The sequence below is a fragment of the Aedes aegypti genome, chromosome 2 (assembly GCF_002204515.2).
Source record: "Aedes aegypti strain LVP_AGWG chromosome 2, AaegL5.0 Primary Assembly, whole genome shotgun sequence".
NCBI lineage: Eukaryota > Metazoa > Arthropoda > Insecta > Diptera > Culicidae > Aedes > Aedes aegypti.
This window is the reverse complement of record NC_035108.1, coordinates 305157205-305184454: the sequence shown is the minus strand read 5'-3', so window position 1 is coordinate 305184454 and position 27250 is coordinate 305157205. Positions and strand designations below refer to the sequence as shown.

General features: G+C 36.9%; 1 protein-coding gene across 3 annotated transcripts in view; it reads right to left on the bottom strand.

The window, feature by feature from the left end:
* The window catches only part of LOC5573849 (inositol-trisphosphate 3-kinase A), a 53765-nt gene that overhangs the window by 3478 nt on the left and 23037 nt on the right, over positions 1–27250 (bottom strand). For 2 of the 3 annotated variants that reach the window (XM_021845588.1, XM_021845589.1), the window contains exon 3: positions 4762–4862. In XM_021845588.1, the coding sequence (XP_021701280.1) occupies positions 4762–4862 (101 nt within the window). Of the gene's footprint in view, positions 1–4761; positions 4863–14566; positions 14712–27250 lie in introns of those variants that run through there. The other variant, XM_021845590.1, reaches the window with a different exon arrangement.

The following is a 27250-nucleotide window of genomic DNA, read 5'->3' as shown; positions in this document are numbered from 1 at the left end:
AATTGAGAATTTCAATTGATTTTTTTAGGTCGTATTTTCATGTATTTCGAATTGGTGCATTTTCATATATTTCGAATTGACTAGGTTTCCATCTTAAACATTCTGCTAGTTTAGCTGATGTTTGGATAGTTCGAATGATTGTGTAAAATAGATTCATATGAGCAAGGTAAAATCCATTCGAACACTTTAATAATTCTCCTTTGCATGGGTATTTTTGTAGCTCAATTCAGTCGTAAGAAGTTAAGTTAAATATAAATATGTACTAAGGCAGGCCTGCCCAAACTTTTGGAAACTTGGGCCAGATCGCAGAAAAAAATATTGCGCGACCAGTAATTTTTTTGTGCACAATCCTTTACAATGCTTTAGTGTCGTTGAACAAAAACTACCTATATAAGAAAAAGCTTATTTTGAAGAGATCGAAAAAATAAATACTAGAGTAAGGTGGGGCAAAAGTTCGACCTTAGTGGTATAAATAAAATTTCCAGAAAAACAAAAGTAGTTGAAATAAAATAAATACCATACAGTACTGAATCAACATTATAAACATGTGCTTTCACTGAAATCATCAATATTTTGCTGAATTTTGCCGAGATGATGTTTTCAACAATTTTTATGCTGAAAGTTTAGATTAATTCGCCAAAATTTTCAGCAAAAAACGGCTACATCATATTTAAACTTTAATTTAAAAAAATGGGTCCAAATTTGAACCTTGGCACTTTTGATCATGAATGAAGTTCGACAAAAACGCCACAGGGGTTTCACTTTTTAACACTGGGGTTGTACTTGTCTGACATTTCGGATGGGACACGGAAAACAAAATACATACAAAACTTGAGTTTAAACCAAGGGGTGTGACAAATTGTTACTTTATACTTTATCGTCTTCTTCTACTGTTTTGGCAACATTTTTTTCAACAAATTGAAAAACAATTTTTGTTTGATTATTAGGTACAAAAACCTATCATTTTAAGACAAAACAAAGGTAACATGAATGAATGGTGGTGAACATTCTGAGCATAGAAAGGTAATGTGACACGTACTTATGAGCAGAACTTATGTTTATCGAAGTGATATAGGATTAACAGTAGAAGCAAGTAATATGGAAGCATCAAATGTAAAATAATTAGTAAAACTGTATCGAACAAGACTGTTTCGATTGTCGTGATTGTGAGAATTTTTCAACATATCTATCGGATTGTGTTATAGAAAACGTTTGAGCCATTTATAATGTTGTAGATTGTTTCTTTTATGTTTTTTTTTATATATAAGGAGGTTTTATGCCTTTCGTGGGATGATTTCATTAAGAAATCTCTCAAAGAAGCTTTTCCTCTTTTAAAATTTCAAGTTAAATATAAATAAAAATATCAATAAATAAAAAAAGAGTTTGGCGGACTGGAAAGCAAAAAAATGTTTCCCGTATCTCGGGCGAACGTTTATAAGCAAATCCACAGAAAATCTCTTGTAGTAAGTGGTGTTTTCTTTTAGGCATTTCTGGGAGCATTTCCGTTAGACTTTTAGGAGAATACATAGAAGAGTTTCACGCTTTACTCTAGATGACAATTTTTGGCAGAATCTAAGGAAAGTAATTGAAGAAAGTTTAAAGAGGAATCATAATATGCATAGGAGAATCCTTGATACAAATTCTAAGGACATTGTTGAAATCTTCCAGATATCTTACTTCTCGTCGCATTTAGCCAAGACAGACATTTGGGAATATTTTCTGACAATATTGACAATTGGTCGGCGTTAAGCCAGAGTGGACCAAGTGACATTTTTCATATTTTGAGAAAAATGGGCTTAAAGTCTAACGCTCTGTAATTTTTTAACTCGGTAAAGTTTTGGTTCAATATTTCTACACATCTTCGTGTTACTTTCACACAATATAATGTGTATTGATAATCATGAAAAATCACAATCCAAACCTTTGATAGAACGATTTTTTGATGGACTATGTGTACTTGGTCCACTCTGACTGAACTAAAGACCACCGTTCAGTGAGTTGGTTCACTCTGACTGAACAATTTCTAGGAAAATAACAATCATTTAATGCTTGCATAGTCAAACTGGGTGCAAATTTCTAAGATAAACAGATTATCAAGACCCTTCGACACCAAAGTCGTAAATTCTTCAATAATCCATATCGTCAACCCCGAAATTAGTGGCATTTTGATAGCTTGAAAATTAAGGTTTTTCAGGGTACGAGCATTGGAGACCAGAAATATTCAAATATGCGTTTAGTCAGAGTGGACCAAGTGAAAATCTTGAGTACCGACCAAAAAATACTTGTCCAATAAGCGAGTTCTAGGACATGCCATACATACACCATAGAACTACCATGAACTCCTATCGGACTTTGAAATCGACTCAAAAAATGCAATAATCAATCAGTTTATTGCTTTTCAACAATTGGTCCACTCTGTCTGCACAAAAATTGTTGCAATTCCTGACCACCCATCCAGATATGATAAATGGACAAAAATCAAAATCAAATGCTTCGAATTAAGTAATGTTTATGAATTTATATTGAAAAATCATGCGATGTCGAAAAATCTGACAAATCTCTTGAAATGGTTTCATTGCCTCGCATTCCTCAGCGTGCTGATCATTTTCGCTGTTATAGTAATAAGCACTTGGTCCTCTCTGACTGCACACTTTTATGGATTTTTATTGATCATCCAAAGTAAATTTGTTACATATCTCTCGCAGCATACAGCATTCATCAAATCTGATCAAAGTGAAATGGAGGTAAGGTAATTTCGCATCTAATGAAAAAATAATCCAATTTTCCCAAGTTTTGTACTTGGTTCCCTCTGACCTAACGCCGACCAATTAACAATCAATAATCCAGAGGTGTTTTGGCCACATCTGTGTGACAACTAGAGATTGGGATATTTAGATGTCCATTAATGAGATTTGCTGGCATTTCTACAATTTGGAAAACAGTATTTTACAAGAAAAAGAAAACCACTGCTGCAATTGTTTTTATTGATTTTCCATAAAAAGGCTGATTTTTTTAGGAATTTGCCTTCAGTTTTCAAACATGTCACAGAAAATCAAAGAAATTAGTCTAGAGGTGGCGTAATTGTTGGTAAACAAAAACTTTAATCTCAGCAAATAAACATAATGCTAAATGGGATCTCGTCATAAAATATGTGTCTGAGCGTATGACGGAACCAGTCTCTATAAAAAGAATTGATCAAGATCCGGAAATACAATAAGTATGTAGGTTTTAAATGGGCCTTATGGTAAATATTTGATATCGTTCTTCTTAACATTACAACTAAGAAAGCACTGAGTTCAGCACAGAAATTCATGAGATGTTTCTCCATATTCAACTGAGAACTTTCTTCACTATTTTTTGGCCCATCGACATGCATCAACATCTTCTCAACAACACCTTATTGATAACAGAAGGCTCGATTTGCTTGTCAAATGGATCGAGCTCGGGACTTCAGTCTACTGTAAATCGCTGCAGTTGAGATAGGGCATGTCCAAGGTGTGCTATTTTTTCATAAAGGTATTGTCAGGTAACCGTAATTGCATTCTGTGTTCAGGAAAGTCGTTTCCCAGACCAAACCCGTATAAGACACCAGTTACTGTTAAAAAGGTCTAGCTTTAAAGCTATACATTTGCACTTATGAAAAGCAACAAATGACCACTGAAAGCTAGATCACTCTTATACTGTGTACAACAAGTGTTCTTTTCAACTTGTGCGTGTACTCTGCTCTGGTGAAGACTCCCAGACATTTTCCACACAATCTGTAGTTGTTGTGAAGCATTTAGAGATTACAATTTGAAATTCGGGGGACGGACCTGGTGTAGTGCTTAGAACACACGCCTTTCACGCCGAGGACCTGAGATCGAATCCCATCCCCGAGATAGGCACTCATGACAAATATGTTGTAGTGTCGACTTTCTTCGGAAGGGAAGTAAGGCTGTTGATTCCGGGATGAACTAGTCCAGGGATAAAAATCTTGTTAATAAAGACAGAAAAAAAATGAAGTTATAATAAATTTAAAATTACTAATTTGGCAACATCCCAGATTTGGTAACATAACATTTACGTCTTGTTGCCAAAATCGATAAGGCACTGTATTACAAATTGAAATCAGTTTATTCTAGATGCAGTTGATACAGTTTTCTTATAATTAAGTTTTTTTTTGCTCAAATTTAAAGAAATCGTTATGATAACACGTTACACAAAAATGCCATTTTTGCGTGTATCAAGGATCAAATTATGTGTCTTTAGTAGGTTTGAGGTTGCTGAACCTGATGCCGTTTTCAGAAAAGTTCCAGCACGTCACAACTTTTGGCTACAGGTCGTCAAAACCTTATAAAATACTGGTTTCATTGATGTTTACACGAAGTTTAAACTATGGTTTATCATACTTTTTTTGATCTGATCCACCAAACATGCAAAATAAGACTTTAACTTTTATTTCAGATATAATATGGTTGAAATTGCACCATTAAATTCAGATTAAATCGATTGACTTTTCTAACTTTTCTAACCATCAAAGAACAACTTTTGACCTACGAATGCATTACGAGCTTTGTTGATAAGTATTGTTATACACATGAATTTTAACTTTTGTGACAGATTAAGCAAATAAATTGCCATGCAAGCTGGCAAACTTGCATGCAAGTTTTCAAAACTCGTTTGGGAAATTTATAAACGGTGATGGTTATTTTTCTCTGAAGGAGGTTCTATGATAGCTAAATGATTGTCAATGAAGAGGAGCTTGTGATTGTGTCGACTTACCTTTTGGGGTGACCCGAGAGCTGGAGCCAGCCGGACGGGATCGCAGGGGCGTTGTGCTCCAGGAGGACGGGACTAGCGGGGGCACTCAGCTCAAGCGCATTCTGGAAAAGACGGAAAAAATAGAAACGGACATTGGTTAGTTGTGGTAATTGCACGAGGCGGATGTGTGATTTTAGGTGATAATTTTAGGCTCCTTTTAGGGGGGAATGGTTGGCCTCGAAAGATCGATTTATGGATGAAGAACTTCTGACACTTCAATTGATTCGAAGAAGCACAGTCTTGAATGAAGCGGTTTGGTTAATGAAGTATCTTGCTTTATATGGTTTAAACAGATTAGACAGTTTGAGTCATTGGAGCAATATAAGCCACGTGCAGGTATGACGTTCATATTGTGCAGAAACTAGAAAGTTCTAAAAGACAAAAAGGTTAAAAAGGAAAAGAGTAGGGACAAAAAGTAGATACTCTTTTCTCTTCTTGAAAAGAGAGGTTTATCATTTTCGACACTTTGTTCTTTCGGCCTTTTGTCTTTTGACCATCTGGCTTTTCTATGTTTTATTTTCGACACTTTGAATCCAAATCTCTACAGATACTTCTTCTGCTACTCTTCTAGGAATTCCTTGATAAATTCTTCTTTGCTTAAAAAACACAAAGTATCACATTGTTAGTTGTTCAGAAATGTCACAAGGCTAAAGAAGACCCCATTTCTGAAGGTGTTTCTTGTTGAATTCCCTCCATGAAACAGAGTTTTGTAGGCGTTATTCGAGAGATTTTTTCAAGCTTCCTGTGATTGTAGTTATAAGGAATGGTTAAGGATTACTCAAATCCTTCTGAAATATATCCTGGAATATTTCTGGTCATCTCTGCTCGCATGGTCTATATTACAGACCTACATATTGGATATCGCAAATATCGGTTTGCGAACTAATTTCTTGTATAAGTCATATGAGACCCCATAGTAACGATTTGGTTTACCAAATGGAAACGTAAAAACAAATTCTATCAAATTCGAAATTTCAAATTGTGAAACAACCGAGTCGTTAATGTATAATTCTTTATTGTATCACTTCATAGCAAAAGGTCCCCTTCCTAGAATGCAGACTTGTGCTCATCCTAATTGAGGTCAACTATGACGCACTTCCGTCGCTTTCAAGCTCTTAGTACAATTTCCTTTCTCCGTTTCATCGGAGGAATCGCAAAAGTCAATCCAATTGATAAGAGCACATAAAAAGACATAAATTGTCTTCCAAACACACCGAGTCAAGTGTATCCCAATCCTGAGCCAATGAGCTCGCGCTCCTTCGGAAGGCGTGCCCGCCCAGCGATTTGCTCGCAACTGGACCAATCGCCGTCGATCGAATGGCGAGCATACGAGTCGTCGTCGCATTGACGTCAATTCCGAACCTCGCGCGTTCAGCTGTGTGGACTGCTATTGTTAGACGGCGCCTCCATTAGCCCGTGGGTATACTACAGTGCAACTCAAAACTGGACAGCATTTGCTAATTAACTGCGTCAACTGATTTCGGACAGTAGAAGCATTAACCTAAGAATGCTAATGTCGCTGCTGTTCGTGTTACCAACATCTAGTTTGCCACGAACTGACAGCGTGAGTACCGGGCCTCAAAGTGTCAGATTAATTTTAAGAACCAAAACAACATCATGGTATAGAACAAACAATGAAAAACCACAATTTAAGGTAATAAAAATTGAAATCAGTTTTGTGACAACTACGCCATTAGCGTTCTACTACTAATAATTCTATTTTTCGGACCGACGAGAAAACGCGCTAAGGGCGGCCAAAGCCGATCGATCGCCGAGAGATTCTTCAAGTTGTCTAAAAACGAACGAACGACGATCATTCTCAGACAGGCGTTATCAGGAATTGTGTTACTATTTTTAATTCCAATGACTTTTCCATCAGTCAGTTCCGATGCATTTGAAATGCATTAATGAGGCAAACGCTTGATAGCGATTCGTCCGTCAAGCTGGATTATCTAGTCGCTGCTACTCGTTGCTTCACCAGCTTCTCTTTCATTCTGTGTGGGAACTTGGGTGGGATGATCATTATCTGGGTTGACACTTGACAGCCTGTTGATGCGCTTGTGTGATTATCTGATGAATCACAGTCCAATTAGAAGCGGCAACGTGATGATGCTATCGAAATGTTGCAACCAACCAAGAAGGTGACAGACAGTCGTAGAAATCTGGATCCGGTGACGAGGAGTGATCGCATGACAGCTTTGTCTGAACGATAACAACCCGTTGGACACTGGTCGATAAACATATGCTAGCCGCCTATCTCAAATGTCAACCGCCGGTCGAGTTTAGCAATGTGATTCAGTGTCTACAGTTGTTTCGTCGCGCGCTCGACTGAGTTTCACATCCGATGTTAACAATGTAACTTGAGCAGATTACAAGCGCTGTTCGCACAGCAAGACTCGATCTCTGATTTAGTCTCCATCTAATGCGGAGTCCACACGACATGCTTCGAAGCGCAGCATTCTTTCCTCAAAGTGTTGGTCGGTTATTTGCATGCTAATGCAAATAATTCAAACGGGAAAGGTTAACCATTCGCCGCGCATATGCCGGGGACTGTCAACGGCTAGGAGAGTCGTCGTTTGATTAGGAAAACGAATCTACATTTATACGAACCGACGATGGTGGTGCCCTTTCACTCATTCTGGACAAGTGGAGGAGCGATGTCGTTGTTATTGTAATTAATGAGCCATTTGCGGAGGAGGAAGTTTAATTCATTAAGCGTGGGGCACCGCGTGATTGCTCTGTCGAGAGTGAGGAGGATTCTAGCGGACTTGGTTGTCGTCGGTCAGAGCCGCTTGAATTGGGTGATAAAAATGCCGCATTGGCGAGGTCAATGCAATGAACATTATCAGAGATGGACTTGGTACCTCACCTAGCTGCTATGGTTGAGTTTGGCTGAGTGAACGGTTCATGCAGGAAAAGGAGGTATTCGTTTGTATAAATGGGAATATAATGGTTTAATTGGAGGTTGCTGCTCATATTCTAATGTTTACAATGAGGGGGGCATGACTGGAAACAGTGCTATCTTTATGATGTTTAAACTTAAATAACCTTGAGTTGGCTTGTTTCCGTCCAATGAAAATTTTTGTTATTTTTTCTAGTGAGACATCCCAGCTGGGACAGATTCTGCTTCTCAGTTTAGTGTAGTTATGTGCACTTCCAATTTAGCTGGGAAAACAAAATTGAAATTAAATTCTTCAAAGAACTTTTTTACAAATCTCAAAGACAATGTTTTACTGTGATTCAAACATTGTCTTAGAAATTTATCCTAAGATCTTCAAAAGCACATTAACCCGTTAACGCCCAAGGTATCTCACAATTGGAATTCAGCTCCGTTTTTCTTATTCATAGTCGTATTCCCATAAATTAAACCTAATTTCACCAAAAAATTTCAAGTCTATGGTGGGGATCCAAAAAAAATCATGAAAGTGTGTCGTCCATATCTAGTTGTTCTATAAGTTTATTTTCAAGATTAATCAAATATATTTTCATGCTCTTCGACCCATTACAATGTAAACAAGTTGAAAAAAACTTCACTTGAGGGGTAATTCATGAATTACGTCCCGTACAGAAGGTGGAAGGAGGGGGTTACAAGGAAACGTGACTACTCATATAAAAATTTAAATCTATACAAAAAGTGTAATATAGAGACAAATTGAGGAGGATGAATATGGCCAAACTTTGCGTGACGTAATTTATGGACGTATCCTGATAAAGAAATTGCAACATAAAGAATAAAAATTACAGAGGCGTAAGATGCATGCCAGAACTAAATCATTTAGTGACTTCAATTCAATTTTCTGCTCTACCAAGTAAGTAAGTTAGATAGAGACATACATACATTTCCATACATGTACATGTACAATTATGCCCACTTACACCCTTTATACCAAAAACAAAATAAAATCTTACGTCAAATATTTTGATTATAAAAAAAACCCACAGATGTTTCAAAATAGTCTTCAAAAAGATTCTATAAAACTTGCCAGCTAACTATCAAAATATTTTTTCTGGGTCAAGTTATTAGTATACAATGTAGTTCGGATCTGACAGCGATCGAAATATATATTTGGCAATATCATAATTTCGTTAGTGCTAATCAAAAGTTAGACCTTCAGTCCAATGACAGTCAAATATTGCACTCCAACTGTTACATGCTTTACAGACGTGAATATTTGAAGCCAACATAATTCGTCTATAACGTTGAAGTTACTGCATATGGTCTTATCCACCGATAGAACCGAATCCACGGGGTCCAAGATTTTTGACACTAGAGATTCAAAAGATCATCTTTTTCATTCGACGGCTAGAAAACATGTGTTTTCTTCTTTTAGCCTCCAATAAATGGTGTCAAGGTTCATCTAAAAATGTAAGGAGCATTGCATCCGAAATAAGCGATTGTTGCTCGACTCAATAGTAAGTATCCATTGTTTTGATCTAGGCAGACCAATTTCTTATTAATTGTTTCCTTGATGTTTTGCACATAAAAGCAATTCCCAGCAAATAAGTTTTTTTTGCGAAAATATCTCCTTTAGTTGATCATTGTTTTCGAAGATACCAAATTTTTCATCACTGAACTTCAATATAGACGAATAAAATATTTGCCGAATAGCGCCATCATAAAAAGGACTTCCGAACTAAGAAGGATTAAGGCGAATACCTTTCTTTGGATTTAATCAGTGGACTTATATATAAGAGAATAAAATGTGTGCCCAGTAGTGCCATTTAGGTGATTTTCGAAGAAATAAGTTTCCAGGCGAATAGGTCTCATTTAGTTCTTCAACTTTGTCAAAAACACTAACTTTGTATCCAATCACTGGATTGAGATATAAGCAAATAATATGTTTGTCTACTAGCGCCACCTTGGGAAAGTTTTTCAAACTACTGTGTTTCGGGGCAAATAGATCGCATTTATTTGAACACTTTTGTCGAAGACACCAATTTCGAATCTCATCGCTGGACTGAGATATAAAAATATATATATTTGACCACTAGCGCCACCTTGTGAGTGTTTTCCGAACTAATAAGGTTCTAGGCGAATAGGATTCATTCAGTTGTTCAACATTGTCTTAGATACAAACTTTGTATCTAATCACTTGACTGAGAGCAAAATAAAATCTTTGCCCACTAGCGCCATCTAGTGAATGTTTTCCAAACTAAAAAGTTTTCGGGTGAATAGATCTCATTCAGTTGAACGCATTTGTCGAAGACACCAATTTTGTATCTCATCACTGAACTGAGATATGAACAATCAAAATGTTCGACCACTAGCGCCATCTTTTGAGTGTTTCTGAACTTATAAGGTTTTAGGCGGATAGGTCTCATTTAGTTGATCAACTTTATCGAAGACACCTATTTTGTAGCTCATAACTGGACTAAGATATAAGCAAATAGAGCTTTGGCTCACTAGCGCTATTTTGGGAGTGTTTTCCGAATTTATAAGGTTCTATACGAACAGATATTATTGAGTTTTTCAACTTTGTCGAAGGCACCATTTTTGTATCTCATAACTGGGCTAAGATATGAGCAAATAAAGTTTTGGCTCACTAGCGCCATCTTGGGAGCGCTTTCCGAATTTATAAGCTTCTATGCGAATAGGTATTATTTAGTTGTTCAACTTTGTCGAAGACACCAATTTTGTATCTCATCGCTGGACGGAGGTATAAACGAAGCAAATATTTGTACGTCGGAAAGCTGTTTCATATTTTGCTTATAGATGCAATATTTGTTGGCGTATGTGCGCCACCTGGTGAGTTAATTATGAATTACAATAGTTACCAAGTGGAAGTCAGCAGTCCTGTGATCAACTTTGCAGAAGACATTTTTCTCGTTAACCTCTTTATTTTCAAGATATTTGCACTACAAGTACTGTCCTATTTATAGGATGCTGGGCGTTCGGAGCTTCTGTCCTATTTTTAGGACGCTGGGCGGATATGGGTTAAAATAAATATCACGACATTTCAGTTCCATCTAAATTATCTTGTAGATGTGGAAAACAGCCGGCAATGTCTGAGAAAATAAGGTTCAATTTGATACAAGTTCTGCATTGCTGGTTGAATGGAGTATTTCGACGTTTTCATCTTATCAAGGTCCACAGAATATCTTTGTAAGAGTCCAATCGTTTGTCTCACCAGATACCTCTAGAAAGCTGCTGGGGAATGTAAAGCAACGCTCATTAGAAATCTTCTATGGATCTTAGCTGAAATTTATCAAAGTTATTACGAGTAATTTATCAAGCAGTTAATTGAGAACCAACCAAATATATGACTGCATTACACAACCGCAAATTAGCGTTCATTACTGCGGTATCTTTCAAGGCTTTGAAGTTACGTGTAAGGTTTTGTAAAAAGAAAATATAAAAGATAGTACAATCAAGTCCATAATAAAACCTTGACGGAATACGCATATGGAATTTCATAAGAATCTTGGAAGGCTTTTATAGAAATTCCTGGAAGGATTCTGATAAGTTTCCTGAAAGGTTTCTAATGAAAATCCTTGGAGGTTTCTGATGATAAACAATTTCTGGTGCAGTACTGGATGGTTTCGAATGCAAATTCTGGAAAAATCTCTTTCAGAATCCTGGAAGAAATGTGATGAACATTATGATTTCAGATGAGATTTTTTCAACGTTTCTGATGAGAATCCTAGAAAGTTTGGATAAGAATCGTGGAAGGATTTAATGTGGCTCCTGGAAGGATTGTGAAAAAAATCCAGAAAGGAATCGGTTGAAAATTTAGGAAGAATTCTGATGAACATCCATGACAAATTCTCTGAAAGATTTCGGTAACAATCCTTAGAGGATGTCGGATAGATTCTAGCGAAGATTCCCGAGAGGATTCTGATTGGAATCCTGAAAAGATTCTGGTGAGAATTGTCAAATTTTTCCATCGAATCCAAACATTTTTTTTTGAAAACTTGACGCGATTCCGAAGTGCATTCAGAGAGGATGCTGATGAAATACCTAAGGCGATTTTGAAAAGAATCTTTTAAAGATTCTGATGAGAATCCCAATAGGATTCTTATGTGAATATTGAGAGGATTCTGATGAGAATTCTGAGATAATTTTCATGAGAATGCTGGTAGGAAACCGTAGTGAATCTTGCGATAATGCTGATGATAGTTCTGAGAATATTTCAAATAAAATGCTGCGAAGTATCTTATGTGAAACATGCGAGGAATCCAATGAGAATCCGGAGAATGAAAATTGTGTTAGGATTCTTAAAAATTCCTGTGAGGATTCATCAGAAACTCTATAGGATTCTAATCCTTCCTTTCAGTCTACCATCGATTATATCCAAAATACACAAATTTAGCTTCCGATAGTTTTACCTTCACGAAACAGTTGGATTTTATATTTCTCGTGATGAGAATTTTATGTTTGTATTCCTTTATGTGGCAGTTTATATTTTGGAAAAAAATATGAATTAAAATTCTGGATCCGATACAGGAGCTACTGAATGTCGGAACGGGAGTCGACCATTTCCTCGCGAAAATAGGAACTTTAGAGATCTCGTGTTTGAAAAAGCAGAACTTAAATTAACCTAACAGGTGAAAGAAGATCAGAATTTCCATTTCGACCAGATATAATTCTAAGGATATTTCAAAGAGTTTTTAAGTACTCGTGACATAGCGACAAGCATTACTACTTGTATTACTGTATAGTTGTACATGGTTGTTTCCAGGAATTAAATCAGACATCAATATAGGTATTTGTCTAAAGTTTGCTTCAAATCATCCACGAATTTCGTTAAAGATACCTTTTGAAATTTAACCTGATTTTTTCTAAGAATTACCTCAGAAATTACTCTAAAGAATGCATTAGTATTGTCTCAAAACATTCTCGCAGAAATTTTCCAAGAAATTTCTAAGTTTTACAAGATATAATCCAAAGATTCTTCCATCGACCTCCCTAGGATTCCCTCTAAGATTTACTTTTGAGAGAAGTCTTAAGAGATTTCTTAGGATGTCCTCCACAATAGCCGTTTAGGATTTTCATAGGATTTCAATCAATAATTTTTCTAGGGATATAATTGAAAATTTCCCCAAATATTTCATCTAATACTCCTTTAGGAACTGCTCCAGAAATTCATCAGGAAAGCTTCCAAATTAGTAAAAAAAAATAATCTAAACATTGATGTCCCTAGAAAAGTCTTCAGAAAATTGTGAAGGAAATTTTTAAGTAAAAGAAAATTCTAAAAAAAAATGATAACTGGACTGGACTCAATAGGAAGATTATTTTTGAAATTATTGGTAACTAATCAATAGAACCCCTGGATAACAATCTGCTGGATTATCTGAAACATCCCAAAACTCCATGAACAAATTTGTGTATGAATGATCGTAGAATTTAGAGTAATAGTTGCTGTAGTATTTACTAGAGAAATGTATCGAAAAACTGAAGGAGTAATTTATGGATTAAAATCTAGAAAAAAAAACCTGGGGCAATTTCAGAAAGAACTTCATGAGATATCTCTGGTCGAATTTATTGAGGAATCCGTGGAGAAACATCTTCAAAATCTCTGGAATGAAACTTTGTGGATCATATTAAATGCATATTCCGTTAATATCCGTCTATCTACGAAGCAGTAGTGAAAGCCGTCAAACTTCAAAACATGGTCTCAAGGCGGGAAGCGTTGATCCTTGTTTAGTAAAGAATATTTGAAACACGTGTCTTAAGGCGATTGTTAAGTATAATAACGTGTTCGCTATTAATCCTATAAATTCTTCGGTTTTCATCTAATCATTTATATTCGAATCATAATTTACATATTTTTGCGATCAGTCGTATGACTTCCAGTTTTATGACAAAATTAATCAGCCTCTAAATTCAAACAGGAATTCAAATTGCAATAAAAAAATCCTCAACCCATCTTCACCCCTCTGCATGCGGTGCCATTTCGCAACAACCGTCATAAACCTGTCGGTTGACCATCACGGGGGACACCGAATACATTGTAGATCGTCGCAGCAAGGAAACCTTTCTCTCGTTTCCTTCCCCAAGTCTCCGATAGCCGCAACAGCAACTGATACTTCCCTGGTGAGACCTCACACTTCGAAGCCGATTGACGTCATTGTCGTCGTGCACCCAAACCGACCGACAATGCCAGAAGCCTTCCCAACAAAAGTCTCCGAAAAGCAGTGAACTCGAGCGGCGAGCTCGGGAAGCCTTCAAAGAACCAGAGCTGGCTGCGGCGGCGGTGGCATTTGCGTCCATAGAGCGTTTCTCCGGATACTTACTTCCACTCTACATCGGTTCGACTTCGACCATACAATAGGCACCAGTCAGTGCTGTCGAACTTTCCGCTGCTTGGTAGTGCACACACGCATCACGGTCAGCAATGACGTCAATCTGTCTGCGTGTATCAGTTTCTTCTCGCCCGCCGCCGCGGCCGGTCTATTGTAACTGTTTTACACGCGACTCTCTCACTGTGGTTGATGATTACGCACGTCAGCTGTATATCATATCTACTATGGGGCCACATACCGACTGGCAAAGGCGCTTAGCTAGCACCAATTGCTAACGGTGACAGAGCGACAACGGCGTGACTTAATCACTAACTATCGCGCTTTGAACCATCGGACATGTGTTAATCGATCAATCGAGAATAAATGGCTTTAGCAGGGACGTTTCGCATACTGTTATGGATTTCGCATTGCATTCTTCAAAATGCTACCTGATATTGTATGAAACTGATTCATTCGAAATGTTCATTATGTCAAACGTCTTTTTTTGAGAAATGGGTGTTCTACAGAGACATAATTTACCCACCCGTTCAAGTGCGGCTGCAACTGCTGCAATACTGGTCGGGAATTGGAAGCGCACACGATCCAACGATGGCAAAACTTGCGCCATTTACACGATAACACTGATCGCTATCTAAGTAGGCACTCGCGCGCACACGGCTAATGGGACTCGCACTCGACACCGTACTGATCGATTTGTTTGGCTCGATTCTCGCACGCTATCAACAGCCGCCCACCGCCGTCACCAGACGTCGCACAGTGGTTCCGTTTGTTTTATGAAGAGGTCATAAAGCCTCCTATATAAAATCTGATAATTTCGTTAGCAATATTCAAAGCAATTACATTTTGACAATCAAAAAAGCTCTTGAGGTTATTGTAATTGATCCCAGTAAACCCAAACTCCTATATGATAGCGCACAAGAGTAAAAAAGTGGAGGTTATACACATACATGTGCCATAAGGCTGCTTGCAAAAAATACGTATATCGCATTTGTACTATTATATCCGTTCATGTACGATCGTGTCTTTACTGGGATATCATTTCCAGAATTCTAAATAATGAAGACAAATAAAGCAAAAGCAATAGTTTCTTGTAGCCGAAATGTACCATTGATAGCGTCTTTGAAGATTGATTCTACCAATTATACTCTAAATTATCAAATTGAGCTCAGCCTAGCATACTCTCTATCCTACCATCCCGCAACGTTTATGAAAATAGTTTGGGTTCCCTGTATCTTCTTAAGTAGACTTTGAGCTAACGTTCCTTCCCTTTCTCAGCGATTGTAAAGACGAGGCCTGGTTTACAGTATGACACTTATTTGGTTTATTTCTATTATGTAGAAATAAGCCGTCATGAAAAAAAAAAAAAAAAACATTTGCTTGCGACACTACATGTAGATTTTTCAAAACAGGTAGAGTTGAGAATTGTACAGCCACCCACGATTTGTACAGTCGCCTATGTTATGCTATGCTATGCTATAAAGCGATAGCATTTATATATTTAAAGCCCTTTAAAAAAAATCTGTCAAAAAACAGATGCCAAACTAAAAAAAGAGTTTTCTACATTCAAATTGACAATTTATTTATTTTTTTATGCTTCATTCTTGTAACGCAAGATTTACAATCTTATTAAATGTTCTTCTTCTTCTTGGAATTAACGTCCTCACTGGGACAGAGCCTGCTTCTCAGCGTAGTGTTCTTATGAGCACTTTCACAGTTATTAACTGAGAGCTTTCTTTGCCAAAGTTGCCATTTTCACATTCGTATATCGTGTGGCAGGTACGATTATACTCTATGCCCAGGGAAGTCAAGGAAATTTCCATTACGAAAAGATCCTGGTACGACCGGGAATCGAACCCCCCCAAGTAACCATGGAGCATTATATCATTGCATATATAATGCAGCTGCATTGCCGTAAGCCTACCATTAAAGTAGTTTAAAAGTGGAAAAGGGCACTTTTACAGTTAAATTAATGCAAGAAGGACGATGAAGCAATGAAGCAACTTATAAAGTTATATTAATGCATCAGTACAATTTATAAAGTGATGTTAGTGCATTGATACATGTGTAATGTAGGGTTAATGCTTTATTGCTTGACAGCTCTTGAAATTTGTTGAATAAAAGCAATGTTGCATCAATGTTGTTGTTATGCAGTAGAATACGTGCAATGTTATAATGCTTGTGGTTACTTGGGCCGACACCTTCAGCATGGCTTTGCTTTGTAGCCGCGGACTCTAACCACTCGGCTAAGGAAGGCCCCTATTAAATGTTACAATTGGTTGATATCGAGTAGGATGTGTTATTTCTCATTCATCGATTCAGCTGATCTTGCTATTAATCAATTGCGGTGTGCTTTTTAAGTGCGTTCAATTCAACTCCAAGAGTAGATTCCGTGTAAGGCTCCAAAAATAAACGGAAATTTTTAGATTCAATGGTGGGTGATTCCAATTAATTAAACCTGTTACAAACAGAGAGTAACTGGAGTGATGTAAACGAACAAAAAGACTTCTTGTTCTGGTGTTTCTACATAGATTCAACTTTGACGACAGATAACCCAGGTTATCAGATATAAGTATTTTGTAAATATGACGACATGATCTATGTATACTTGAGGAACTTATCGAAAGGACAGCTAATTAAAAATGTTCGAAGATGGGTGACACTTCCAAATCTTGGAATGTTAAAAACAAACCTGATGTAGAAATTGAGCGCAATACGTAGCTTATTAATACTGTTTCCGGTAGCATTCAAGTAAATAAAGTAATTATAGACAAATATGGGTTAATAAGCGACTTGAACAATTTGATTTTCATTTGATAGCTAAGATGCTTAGCAGTAAGTGAGAGCTCTTTAAAAGTACCGTATATTTTACCACCTTGTGAATTTATTTGATGTTCCCAGTCTAATTTAGAATTAAGGATGATCCATACATTGTTTACTTGGACTGTGAATTGAATTTGTTCATTATTCATGATAAGTTCAGGCATATAAAAGTAGAATCGTCGTTGCCGATTGATAAACACGGCTTTAGTTTTGGTTGTGTTATTGTAGATCGTAGTTGATTAACATCGACTTTTGCATGGCACTTGTTCTAGAATCAGCACAGAAATAAATTTGTATCGGCGAACATGTGTAGGGGGACATGGGGCAAGAAGGACACCCGGGGCAAGAGTGCCACCTCTAATTTCACGTAGTTCAAATCAATTTTTTGATGTTTAACGCAGGATAAGTATAAATTGAGTACTAATTGAGGGTTGTGTAAATATTACACTTAAAAATGTTTTTTACACAAAAAATAGAAAAATGTCTTTAACTCACCAACGCAAAATATGCGAAATATTATAAAAATGTAAGACTGGAAAACAAGGTTTGACTACCAATAAATACAAAACATATTGATTTTTCCACACAGTATTGATGATTTTCAATTGTTTAATATAGCTGTGAGGAATTTTTTTTCGAAAAAGTCCTTTTGACATTAAATTTTACATATATAATAACAGTATGTCTTATGGGGCAAGAGGGACACCGCAATTTTCTCATATAAAATCAAATGAACTTTTATTTTTCTTGTTTAATATTGCATTCAATCAATGGTTCCTACTAAATAAAATCAAAATAAACCATCTTGGACATTCAAAATGGTTTCTGAAAATTTTTACTATTATTGTTACAGTCAAATAAGATGAAAACTAAATTAATTTTGTAAAATTACTTTTTAACTATAAGTCAACTTTTATCCCTTAGTTTTTATCCTTACTTACTCTACAATTTATCCTTTAGGCGGGGAAATAATAATATACAAAATTTGTGGCATTTTGCTCTGGTGGTCTTCTTGCCCCATACAAGTGACACTCTTGCCCCGTGCCTCGTTTAAAAACCTCATAAGAAGGGACATTTTCAAAAATCTCAAATCATCATGTGTTTCTTATATTTTTGAAATCTATCGATAACATCATTTAGAACAAGAGCTGAGCTTGCCCCTACACTGGAATAATCTTCAAGAATTGTGCTTATCAACCATGATTTGAACCTATATATCTTAAGGTGTCCTTCTTGCCCCCAGCCCCCCTACTTAGCAGAATTTTAATGCGGCTGGAAGGTCATTGATGAAAAGAGAAAAAAGGGGTCCAATATTAGATCCAATGCTTGTGGTATCCCTGAATCAATTGGACTTAAAGCCTAACACCATTAAAAAAAGGATTAGTATCTATGTGCGAGATTAGTTCCTATTAATTTGACAGCAGATAGGGAGAATTCAAAAAGAGAACCAAGTTTACAGCTTATTGTGTGAAACATGTTTAAACGCTTTTGCGAAATCTATCAACAAGATAACTGCTATTCCTTTTCTATCAATTGATGAAGCAATATCATCATGCACCTTCACCAAATCAGAATCATAATCAGAATCAGAATCAGAATCAGAATCAGAATCAGAATCAGAATCAGAATCAGAATCAGAATCAGAATCAGAATCAGAATCAGAATCAGAATCAGAATCAGAATCAGAATCAGAATCAGAATCAGAATCAGAATCAGAATCAGAATCAGAATCAGAATCAGAATCAGAATCAGAATCAGAATCAGAATCAGAATCAGAATCAGAATCAGAATCAGAATCAGAATCAGAATCAGAATCAGAATCAGAATAGAATCAGAATCAGAATCAGAATCAGAATCAGAATCAGAATCAGAATCAGAATCAGAATCAGAATCAGAATCAGAATCAGAATCAGAATCAGAATCAGAATCAGAATCAGAATCAGAATCAGAATCAGAATCAGAATCAGAATCAGAATCAGAATCAGAATCAGAATCAGAATCAGAATCAGAATCAGAATCAGAATCAGAATCAGAATCAGAATCAGAATCAGAATCAGAATCAGAATCAGAATCAGAATCAGAATCAGAATCAGAATCAGAATCAGAATCAGAATCTGAAAACCACTTAATACCTTATTATCTGATCCATTTGGAATTATACATGCATTTTAGAAAATAAACGCATAACTTCTTATAACCACTCAACAGTGTAACGTTTGAACTAAGGATGCATTACAGCTAAATAGGCCATATCCAGCGCAGAGATAAGACACTCTGGTGAGCTGTCAAACATTTGTTTATGTTTTATTTGTGATTTATTTAAAAAAAAATAGCTTGCTGTTTTGTAATTACTACTAAACAATAAACCTGTTAACAAGTACTTGAAACTACACACATCTTTAAGTTAAAATACATTCATTGATTCATTACAGATAGACAAGGGATATTTTACAAACATTTGGTGTGAAGCTTATTTCTTCTTTCAGCAAGCGAAGAATTATTGCGGATTTTTTACGTGAGCAGACGAAAATGCTCGAATCATGAGTGTTTCAAATTTTCAAAAAATCAATTTATTTTGGTTGACGAAGGCAAAGAACAAAATGCGAAAACCAATAGATTATCACAAATTTAGAACAGTGATCAGTGAACCTATTAGTCACAACCTTACTATTTATAAATATCCCACAGGGACTTGATAAAAATATGTTTCTATATTATTGAGATCATGATAGATCCATGAAAAGGTAAAGGATTAAAAAACAGACCAACTTATTTTTCAATTTATGACCTATGGGCGGTACCATAGTGCGTCGCCAGTTTATGCGACCTGGAATTTGTGCTCGGAAGCCACTCCTTTCCCACCAATCATAGGGGCGTCGTCGCCGTTAATATCGTTCCTATGGGAGAAGGATGACTCTTATGCGAGCTTTATACCAATTGAGTCATAGTTCCTTAATGATTTAGAATTTGGGCAATTGTGTAATTGGCTTAGTCACGATTTCAGATTGATTGCTCGTTGCATTGTAGATGTATTAGGAACAGGTTTTGTGAAGGTCTCAAGCGCATCATCTCAGCATACAGTTATCTGGAGCGCTACAAATGCTATCAAAGGAAACCGTTACCGAACAGCGAATGAGGATGAGTAACCCCCTCCACGCCCTCGCCTAAGGCCGCCTCTGCGTTGGGGCCTGACTTGGTGTGTTTGTTATAAAAATTAAGTTCGATTGACGTCAAACGCATGGAAATGTCGTTTTCAGCTCGGCTGAATGAGCGAGTCGGCGCGTCGGTCGGTTCCAGTCAGCTCACGGACTTTGAGAATCAACCCGTTTCGGTTACGTTTGCCTGTTGGCGTTGGTTGATTGGTTGATTTTCGCGGGTTTCGATGGTGCTGCAACTCTTGAACAGCGCGGGCTCCACGAAGGGGCAATCGTTTGTCTGGGAGTCGAGAAGCGCTGCACCGAATCAGAGTGCTCTTGATTTCACGTGTGAGCCGGATTGAAGGTCCGAGTGGCCCGAGCAGGAGCGAATAACTAGTACTATTTATGCATACCATATTTTGGTTTTATACCCTAATTGAAAATATTGTTTTAAACAATTAAAAATACGTTATTGAGGTATTCGAAAGCTATTGTTGTTTTTAACTACTATTTAAAAACTTCCCTTCTATATGAAAATTTATGATGTATTATTGAGGTATTGCAATACCAGCTAGGAGTTTGTAGAATATTCATAAGATATTCTTTGAGGTATTTTACCTCTTATGCAGGACTCTTTCATATCTTATTCAGCTTATAAGTTTGGTATTTTCTTCTGCTCGGGTGGCGTTGATGGTCGACTTGTACGCGGTGATCTTCGCTATAAAGTCCGTGTCGTCTCGTTTCTCGAGATCGTATCGAGGTGGCGGACACACTTGCCAATGACGTCAATCGCCGGGCGACCGGCTGATTTAGCTTTTTGCTGGTCCACCTTGAAGGAGAGGGAGGGGTTTGCACCACAAGTGGTGCATTTAGGTGTGGCCGTTTGCGTTGTGTTTCGGGGAGTAGCGACGACCACCAATCGGGAGGCAGCTCTGGATTTAAGGGCGGAAATGTGGGCTGTCCCGTTGGCGGGGATTCATTTAATTTCGAACCGTTGATTTTGTCTGAAGGGGCGGTGTGGAAGGTGAAACGGACGAATGGATTTTGCGATCGGTGGGAAGAACTGGATCGATCCAGGCAGGAATTATGCAGTGACGCAATTGATCGTGCCGGAGATAAATTAAGTTTAGATAATGAGAAGGAAGCCTTTTCGAACGGGATCTTAAATTTTAGGCGGATGTTGGGGAATTTTAATCAGCTCATTTAATTGGATTGAAGATTTTTCGAAAAGAAAAATAGCTAGTAATCATTATGAAAAAAGAAAAAGAAAAATAGCCAAGCAATTATTATGAAAAAGATAATTCAATCTGGCATACAGCTGAAATCATCACAAGAATATTATTTAGTTCTCTTTAACAAAACTGATCTAAAAATATTAAAGATAAAGAAAAAAGCAAAACTTATGTCAGATGTATTTGTGATATCGGAATATTTCCAGAAACTTGGAGGAAATTTCCAGAGCCCTACTCAGTGCCGTCGGTACCAAAAGTGGGGTCATGGTATCAAACATTTTCGCATGGATGCTGAATGCATGATTGGCGGAGGTTCTTCTCACGCTAAAGACGTCTGACCTATGAAAAAGGATACCAAAAAGTTTGTATGCGCAAATTGCGGGGGCAACCATAAGCCTAAATATAGGGATTACCCTTCGCGCAAATGAACCGACGAGGCGCATACCAGGCAGATGAACGGTAAAATTTTTCGTTCCCGAAATTCCCCAGGCAGAAACTCCAACAATGCTCGTTTTTAGTTAACCATCGCTTGCTTAAGAATCGTACCCATCAGGTAAATTATAATCATACTCATTCACAGGCTCTCCGTTTAAATCATTTAAATACTAATGGATTTACCCAAGGAAACTCATATGCCCATATTGTAGCAGGCAGTTTCATTTAAATTGTCTTCCTATGGATAACCGTTCTAATTGTTTCAAATCGTATGGAAAAACCCCTGCCGCCGCAGGCAACTTCTATTCCGTCTCTTCATTAATGGATAATCACAACAAAAAAACAGTAGTAAATGCACCTACTGCTAGTAAAATTGCTCCCACTATTTTGTTTTTATTAACTGAACAATTGAAACAAATGATTGATACAATGTTTAAAACCACCACAAACTTTGTCTAAAGAACAAGCTTTGTTCTTAAAAATTCAGTACACCATCTCAGATTGGACCCATGCTGTTTCACATTAAAGGTAATGGGCTACACAAATCATTTTGGTGGACCCCAACTGCCACAGCGGTGAGACAGGGAACTAACCGGCCGACCTATGAAACAATCGCGATCCCAATGTCACCAGCGTTTAACGATTTCTTCCGTCCGGTAAAACCGCGATAGAAAAGCGTGGGCGGGACGTAAGTTTGCAGATTCTATTTGGCAAACACAATGTAGCAGAGGTACCTGTGCTCATTAGTATCACTGTAGGGAGTCGCAAAATTGCGAACTATTTTTAGCCTTGATTTGTGCCATTTGATACAGCTATTGCTCGGTTTTAATTGGTCGTATAATTTTGCGCGCAAACAATAGGCACTTAAAGCTGCTGGCGGCATCATCGCTCTGATGGGCGGAAATTAATGGCTTGTTGTGATCGACGAGGTGCCAACATTATGCAGGAAGATTTCGATCAGAGACAATCCGACACTGCACTGGAAAAAACTTCTTTCTACTATACGATTAATACTATGTATTTAACTTCAATAGTCATTAAGATTTACTGTTATGAATTGAAGTTTTGAAGTTTAACCTCATAACAGCTAAATTTCTTAGGCTGACATTGCCCAGAACTTGACTATTAATTAACTGTGATATTAAGATTTAGTTTCAAATTTCATGCTATCTTGCTTATCTATTCAAAATTAAATGTGTAATAGGGTCAACAAAATTAGAATTAAATTTGCTTGTTTTTTTTTATTGTATAACACTACAAAGCATTTTCTTGCTACTTTAAAAAAAAATTCGCGCATAGATGACGTCAAAAATCTTAAATTAAAAATTGGTCGAAATTTTAACCTTGACACTTTGAATCATGTTTGACGTTTACTTAGTTGACACTAACACCTCAGGGGTTTTACTTCTTATTACTGGGGTCGTTCCTATCTGACATTTCGGAAGATACACGGAAAACAAAATTCACCCAAAATTTTAGTTTAAACCAAGGGTTGTGGCAAAGTCTCGAAAACCGGAATAATTGTTTTTTTTTGGGCTTAAACCAATAAAAAAAAAAATTTAAAAATTGAGTAGTCATGCGTTTCTGGCCTAAACTTAAGCGTTTGGTATAAAATTGGGACAGGGCTCTGATACCCTATCAAGGAACAGTTCCGTTCCAAAGGAAGTCCTTGTCCCTTTTGAAACGACCAAGGCGCAAATCGGAAGCACCTTCGGCCAAACCGTCGAACAACGGAATCTCTCTCGGGCTTGCATTATTTTTACTGCTGCAAGCAAGGTACGAATGGCCCCCACCGTGCATGGTCTTTCATCGTTGACGCACGCGTGCCGATCGTTCCTTGCCGACAACAATAAATTGTGAAATGTCAACACATGAATTTCAATTGCATATCACTGACTGGAGGCAATGGCCTTTCAACAAAACAATATATGGCCTGCAACCGTCCGACGATTAAGGATGATGACGCTGTAGTAAACGATACCGCCCCGATGTTTGCTTTACACATTTTGCCTTTGCGATGGAGCAACAGATAAGTGGACTTGATATGGACGTTTATTCACGGGGATGGTAAAGGATAACGTAGATTAATTTCAGATACATCAGGGGCCCATCTCTGACCTTTCCTCGTATAAAATTGAAAAATTGGTAAGTAGCGTTGACTTTGAGCAGACACCTCTTGGCCTACAAAGTTTACGTGTTTCGTCTACTACCCTTTAGAAGTGTATCACTTTATTGAAGCTATTAACTTTAGAACTGTATGTTGAAAAGGGTCGGTTCTTGACCCATTTTGTATTCCAAGCTGGCAGCACCAATGATATTTTCTGGATGTGTGGACCTTGACTAAGTAAGCCCCTTTGCATCAGGGGGGATATACGCAACGAGGTTCGCCTACCGTTCATGTTTTGTGGGTGTGTTATTTTGGCTCACAAAGCTGCTAGGCATCCCGCTTTTTGAGTGCTGTAATGCATCAGCAAACGCGGGCCATGTTTTCGACCTGTGCTGTTTGGGCCGGCCCGCATGAGAGATGATTGTTAGGCGAGCTTTGTTTGTAGTTGACAGCCGTACACCCACCCTGCTTTGCATACTTTTCCAAAATTTATGTGGACTATCCTCTGAAAAGGGCCAAACTTTTTACCCGATATTTTTTTTCAGAATAATGTTTACCGAAAAATGCAACTCCTACAAAAAAATGTTATTTAGATGACTTGTAGTGAATTGTCTAAATTTTTGAATCAAAACACTGAAAAAAAATCATTTGTGGCCAAAAAAATTAAAATTTAAAGTCTTGGAAAAATTATCTTGAGACCAAATTTCATCGAAATAAAAAATTACCATTATTTTGAATCGATTTTGATTTTTGAAAATCTTTTTTTTTTCAGTGTAGACCACAAATGAGATATTTTGCAGTATTCAGACCAGGGATGGGAAAAGTACTGTAGCAAACATTTACCGCTTCTACATTTACATGTTTCTACACGACCATCAAAATCCAAAGCAAACCATGACTGTTCAAAACAAAAAATGTCACGGCTCTTCAAAACTGTAATCTTCTTCTTCCCAACGTTTTTCCAAACCCGAATGCGAAATTACTCGAGCACAGTGGTGACACGATTTTTCCGGTTTTATGGTTTTCTTGCATTTTTGCTCGATAAAGGCAGCATGAAATTTAACTTGTTTATATGCGTACTGCGATTAAAGACAATTGACAATTCTGGCAAGAGTCGCATCGAGATTACTTTTCTTTTCAGAAAAGTTGGCCACAAGGAAAAGCTTAGGCCACTTCTATTCGAAAAATTGGTCACTAAAGTTTACATTACTATTTTTACAGTCTAATGTGTATTTGTCCATTCTTTCTCAATTCTGAACTTCTAGTTTCATATTTAAACTATAAATTAAAATGTCTAATAGACAGAAAAAATCGTAGCGAACATAAACATTTTGCCGTTATTCTTCTGAGCAAATTGACAGTGAAATTACAAGATACTTCAATCGGAAAATAGATAGTAATTCCATTATTGTTTCAAGATTTAGTTGTCAAAAACGACGACGGGGTGACAAATGTTAAGAACTTAGGAAATATTTTGAACTGTTTTAGTTCGCCAAATTTTAATTTGACATTGTGTTTGATTAAAGATCGTGGTCAAAAGGTACCGTATTTTGGCATTTTTTCTTTGTAGTTTTGAAGTCACTGTTTGGTCACTATTCGGATCATTTTAGTCACTAAAGTCACTATTATTTTGCAGCTTGGTCGCTACCAAACCTGAATACGTAGCCTCAAACTTGAACATTTTGGTTGGGAAAACAACATTTGATTACTAACTTTTGTCACTGACGGTATTTCTAAGATTACAGAAAATTAAAACTAAAAATATCGGGTTTGTAGGAATACTATTTGTACAGATTAGTTTAATTCCAAATTTAGAAAACACAAGCAGGTTAAGGTACCACAGAGAAGGTCATGCTGCTTTTCCTATCTTTTGTATCATTCTAATAATTATCATCGAAACTTTGCAGAAGCAAACCTTCAGTTTTAATTGATCAATGAGGCTTATATGTATTGGGTTGTAGCACTACACACGTAAAATTATAGAGCTTAGTGATATTTGAACTCACGAACATTCACATACGGTCATTATACACAGTTTGTTTTTGTTTTCCTCAACGAAACTTGCACACAATTTCCAGTCTAATCAAAATGCATATGCAAATATTACCCAATTTGAAATATTTACACCCAGATTCTGGGTGCTTTCCGAGACAGAGTACATATTGTTTTCCTCTAAGTTTCACAAACACTTCTACCCTAGGGCATTATACAATAGAGCGTGATAACCACTATAGTGGTACATTTTAAAAGCGATAAAGTGTGGATTTGTTTTGGCAGCCATGTTGATTTATCTGTCTAATTTCAAAGTAATGAAACTTATTCATCATAGTTAATATCGATTCGGGCCATACATGCAGAAAATATGACGATACATTTTGTTTCAGTGCAAAACCAACCGATTTTCATCACTTTAAATTATAAAATGAATAAGTAACGATCATTAATGGCGCGAACAAATTTCGACGACAGCCCACTAACAAGTGAATCGCTACCAGCCCTGATCTCAGCTGCTGGTAGTCGGATTTTGCTAAAATTTGAATGATGAAATTACAAATAACTTGGAATTTTATCTGTAGTGAATTCATTACATTGTGTGGTTATGTGTTGGAAAATGTCTGAAATTTAATGACAAAACTTTAAAATATTGGTAGTACGTCATTCAAATACCTTTCATATCTGACTACCAGAAACTGGGATACAGAGCCCCAAATTTGAGCATTTTATATGAAAAAACAGCATTTGGTAGCTAATTTTTGTCACTGACTTTATTTTGTAGAAAAAGTATCTATCAATATGGTAGTATCCAATGCCGAAGTCAAAGTGGGGAGCCGATTCAGATCTCGTGAATTTTGCTCCAGACGGGATATTGCTACTTTTCCCTTCCCTGAGAAACCAATTTTATATAATTTGAATCACACCTTTTTGCTTCCCGAACTTTGTTGTGCAAATGGCGGTTTAAGAATTATAAATGGGATTCGGCAAACAAATAGTTATGTTGCCTTTTGATGGAATTCAATTCACTGATGTAAGGCTTAGCTAGCAAAGAGAAGAAGAATATCAAACGTGTGCTAGAGTAAGGGCGTAAGTAATATGATCGATTTTTTCTTCTGTAGATAAAGGTGACAAGAAGCAAGTCAAGACACATTTCAGAACGATGTTGATAGACTCAATCAATGAGCTCTCCCGCGAAATCAAACTCATTGGAAATCCCAGATCTCATGCTTAACTATTTTCATGCAAAATCACTCTATCACACTCAAGCCGTCAAAAATGATTGAGGTATGAAACCCGTCAAAAACTCGAAAATCGAATGTTGTTGCTTTCGTTAGCGAGGATTACTTTAATTCTACCAGATAAACAAGGAATCATTGTTTTGTGTGAGAAAACTGTGGAAATACGAGGCAATGAGTCAAACCGGTGAGTTTTCATGATTTTTTGACTGCTGAGTTGCGTATTTGAATTTTATTTTTTCACAA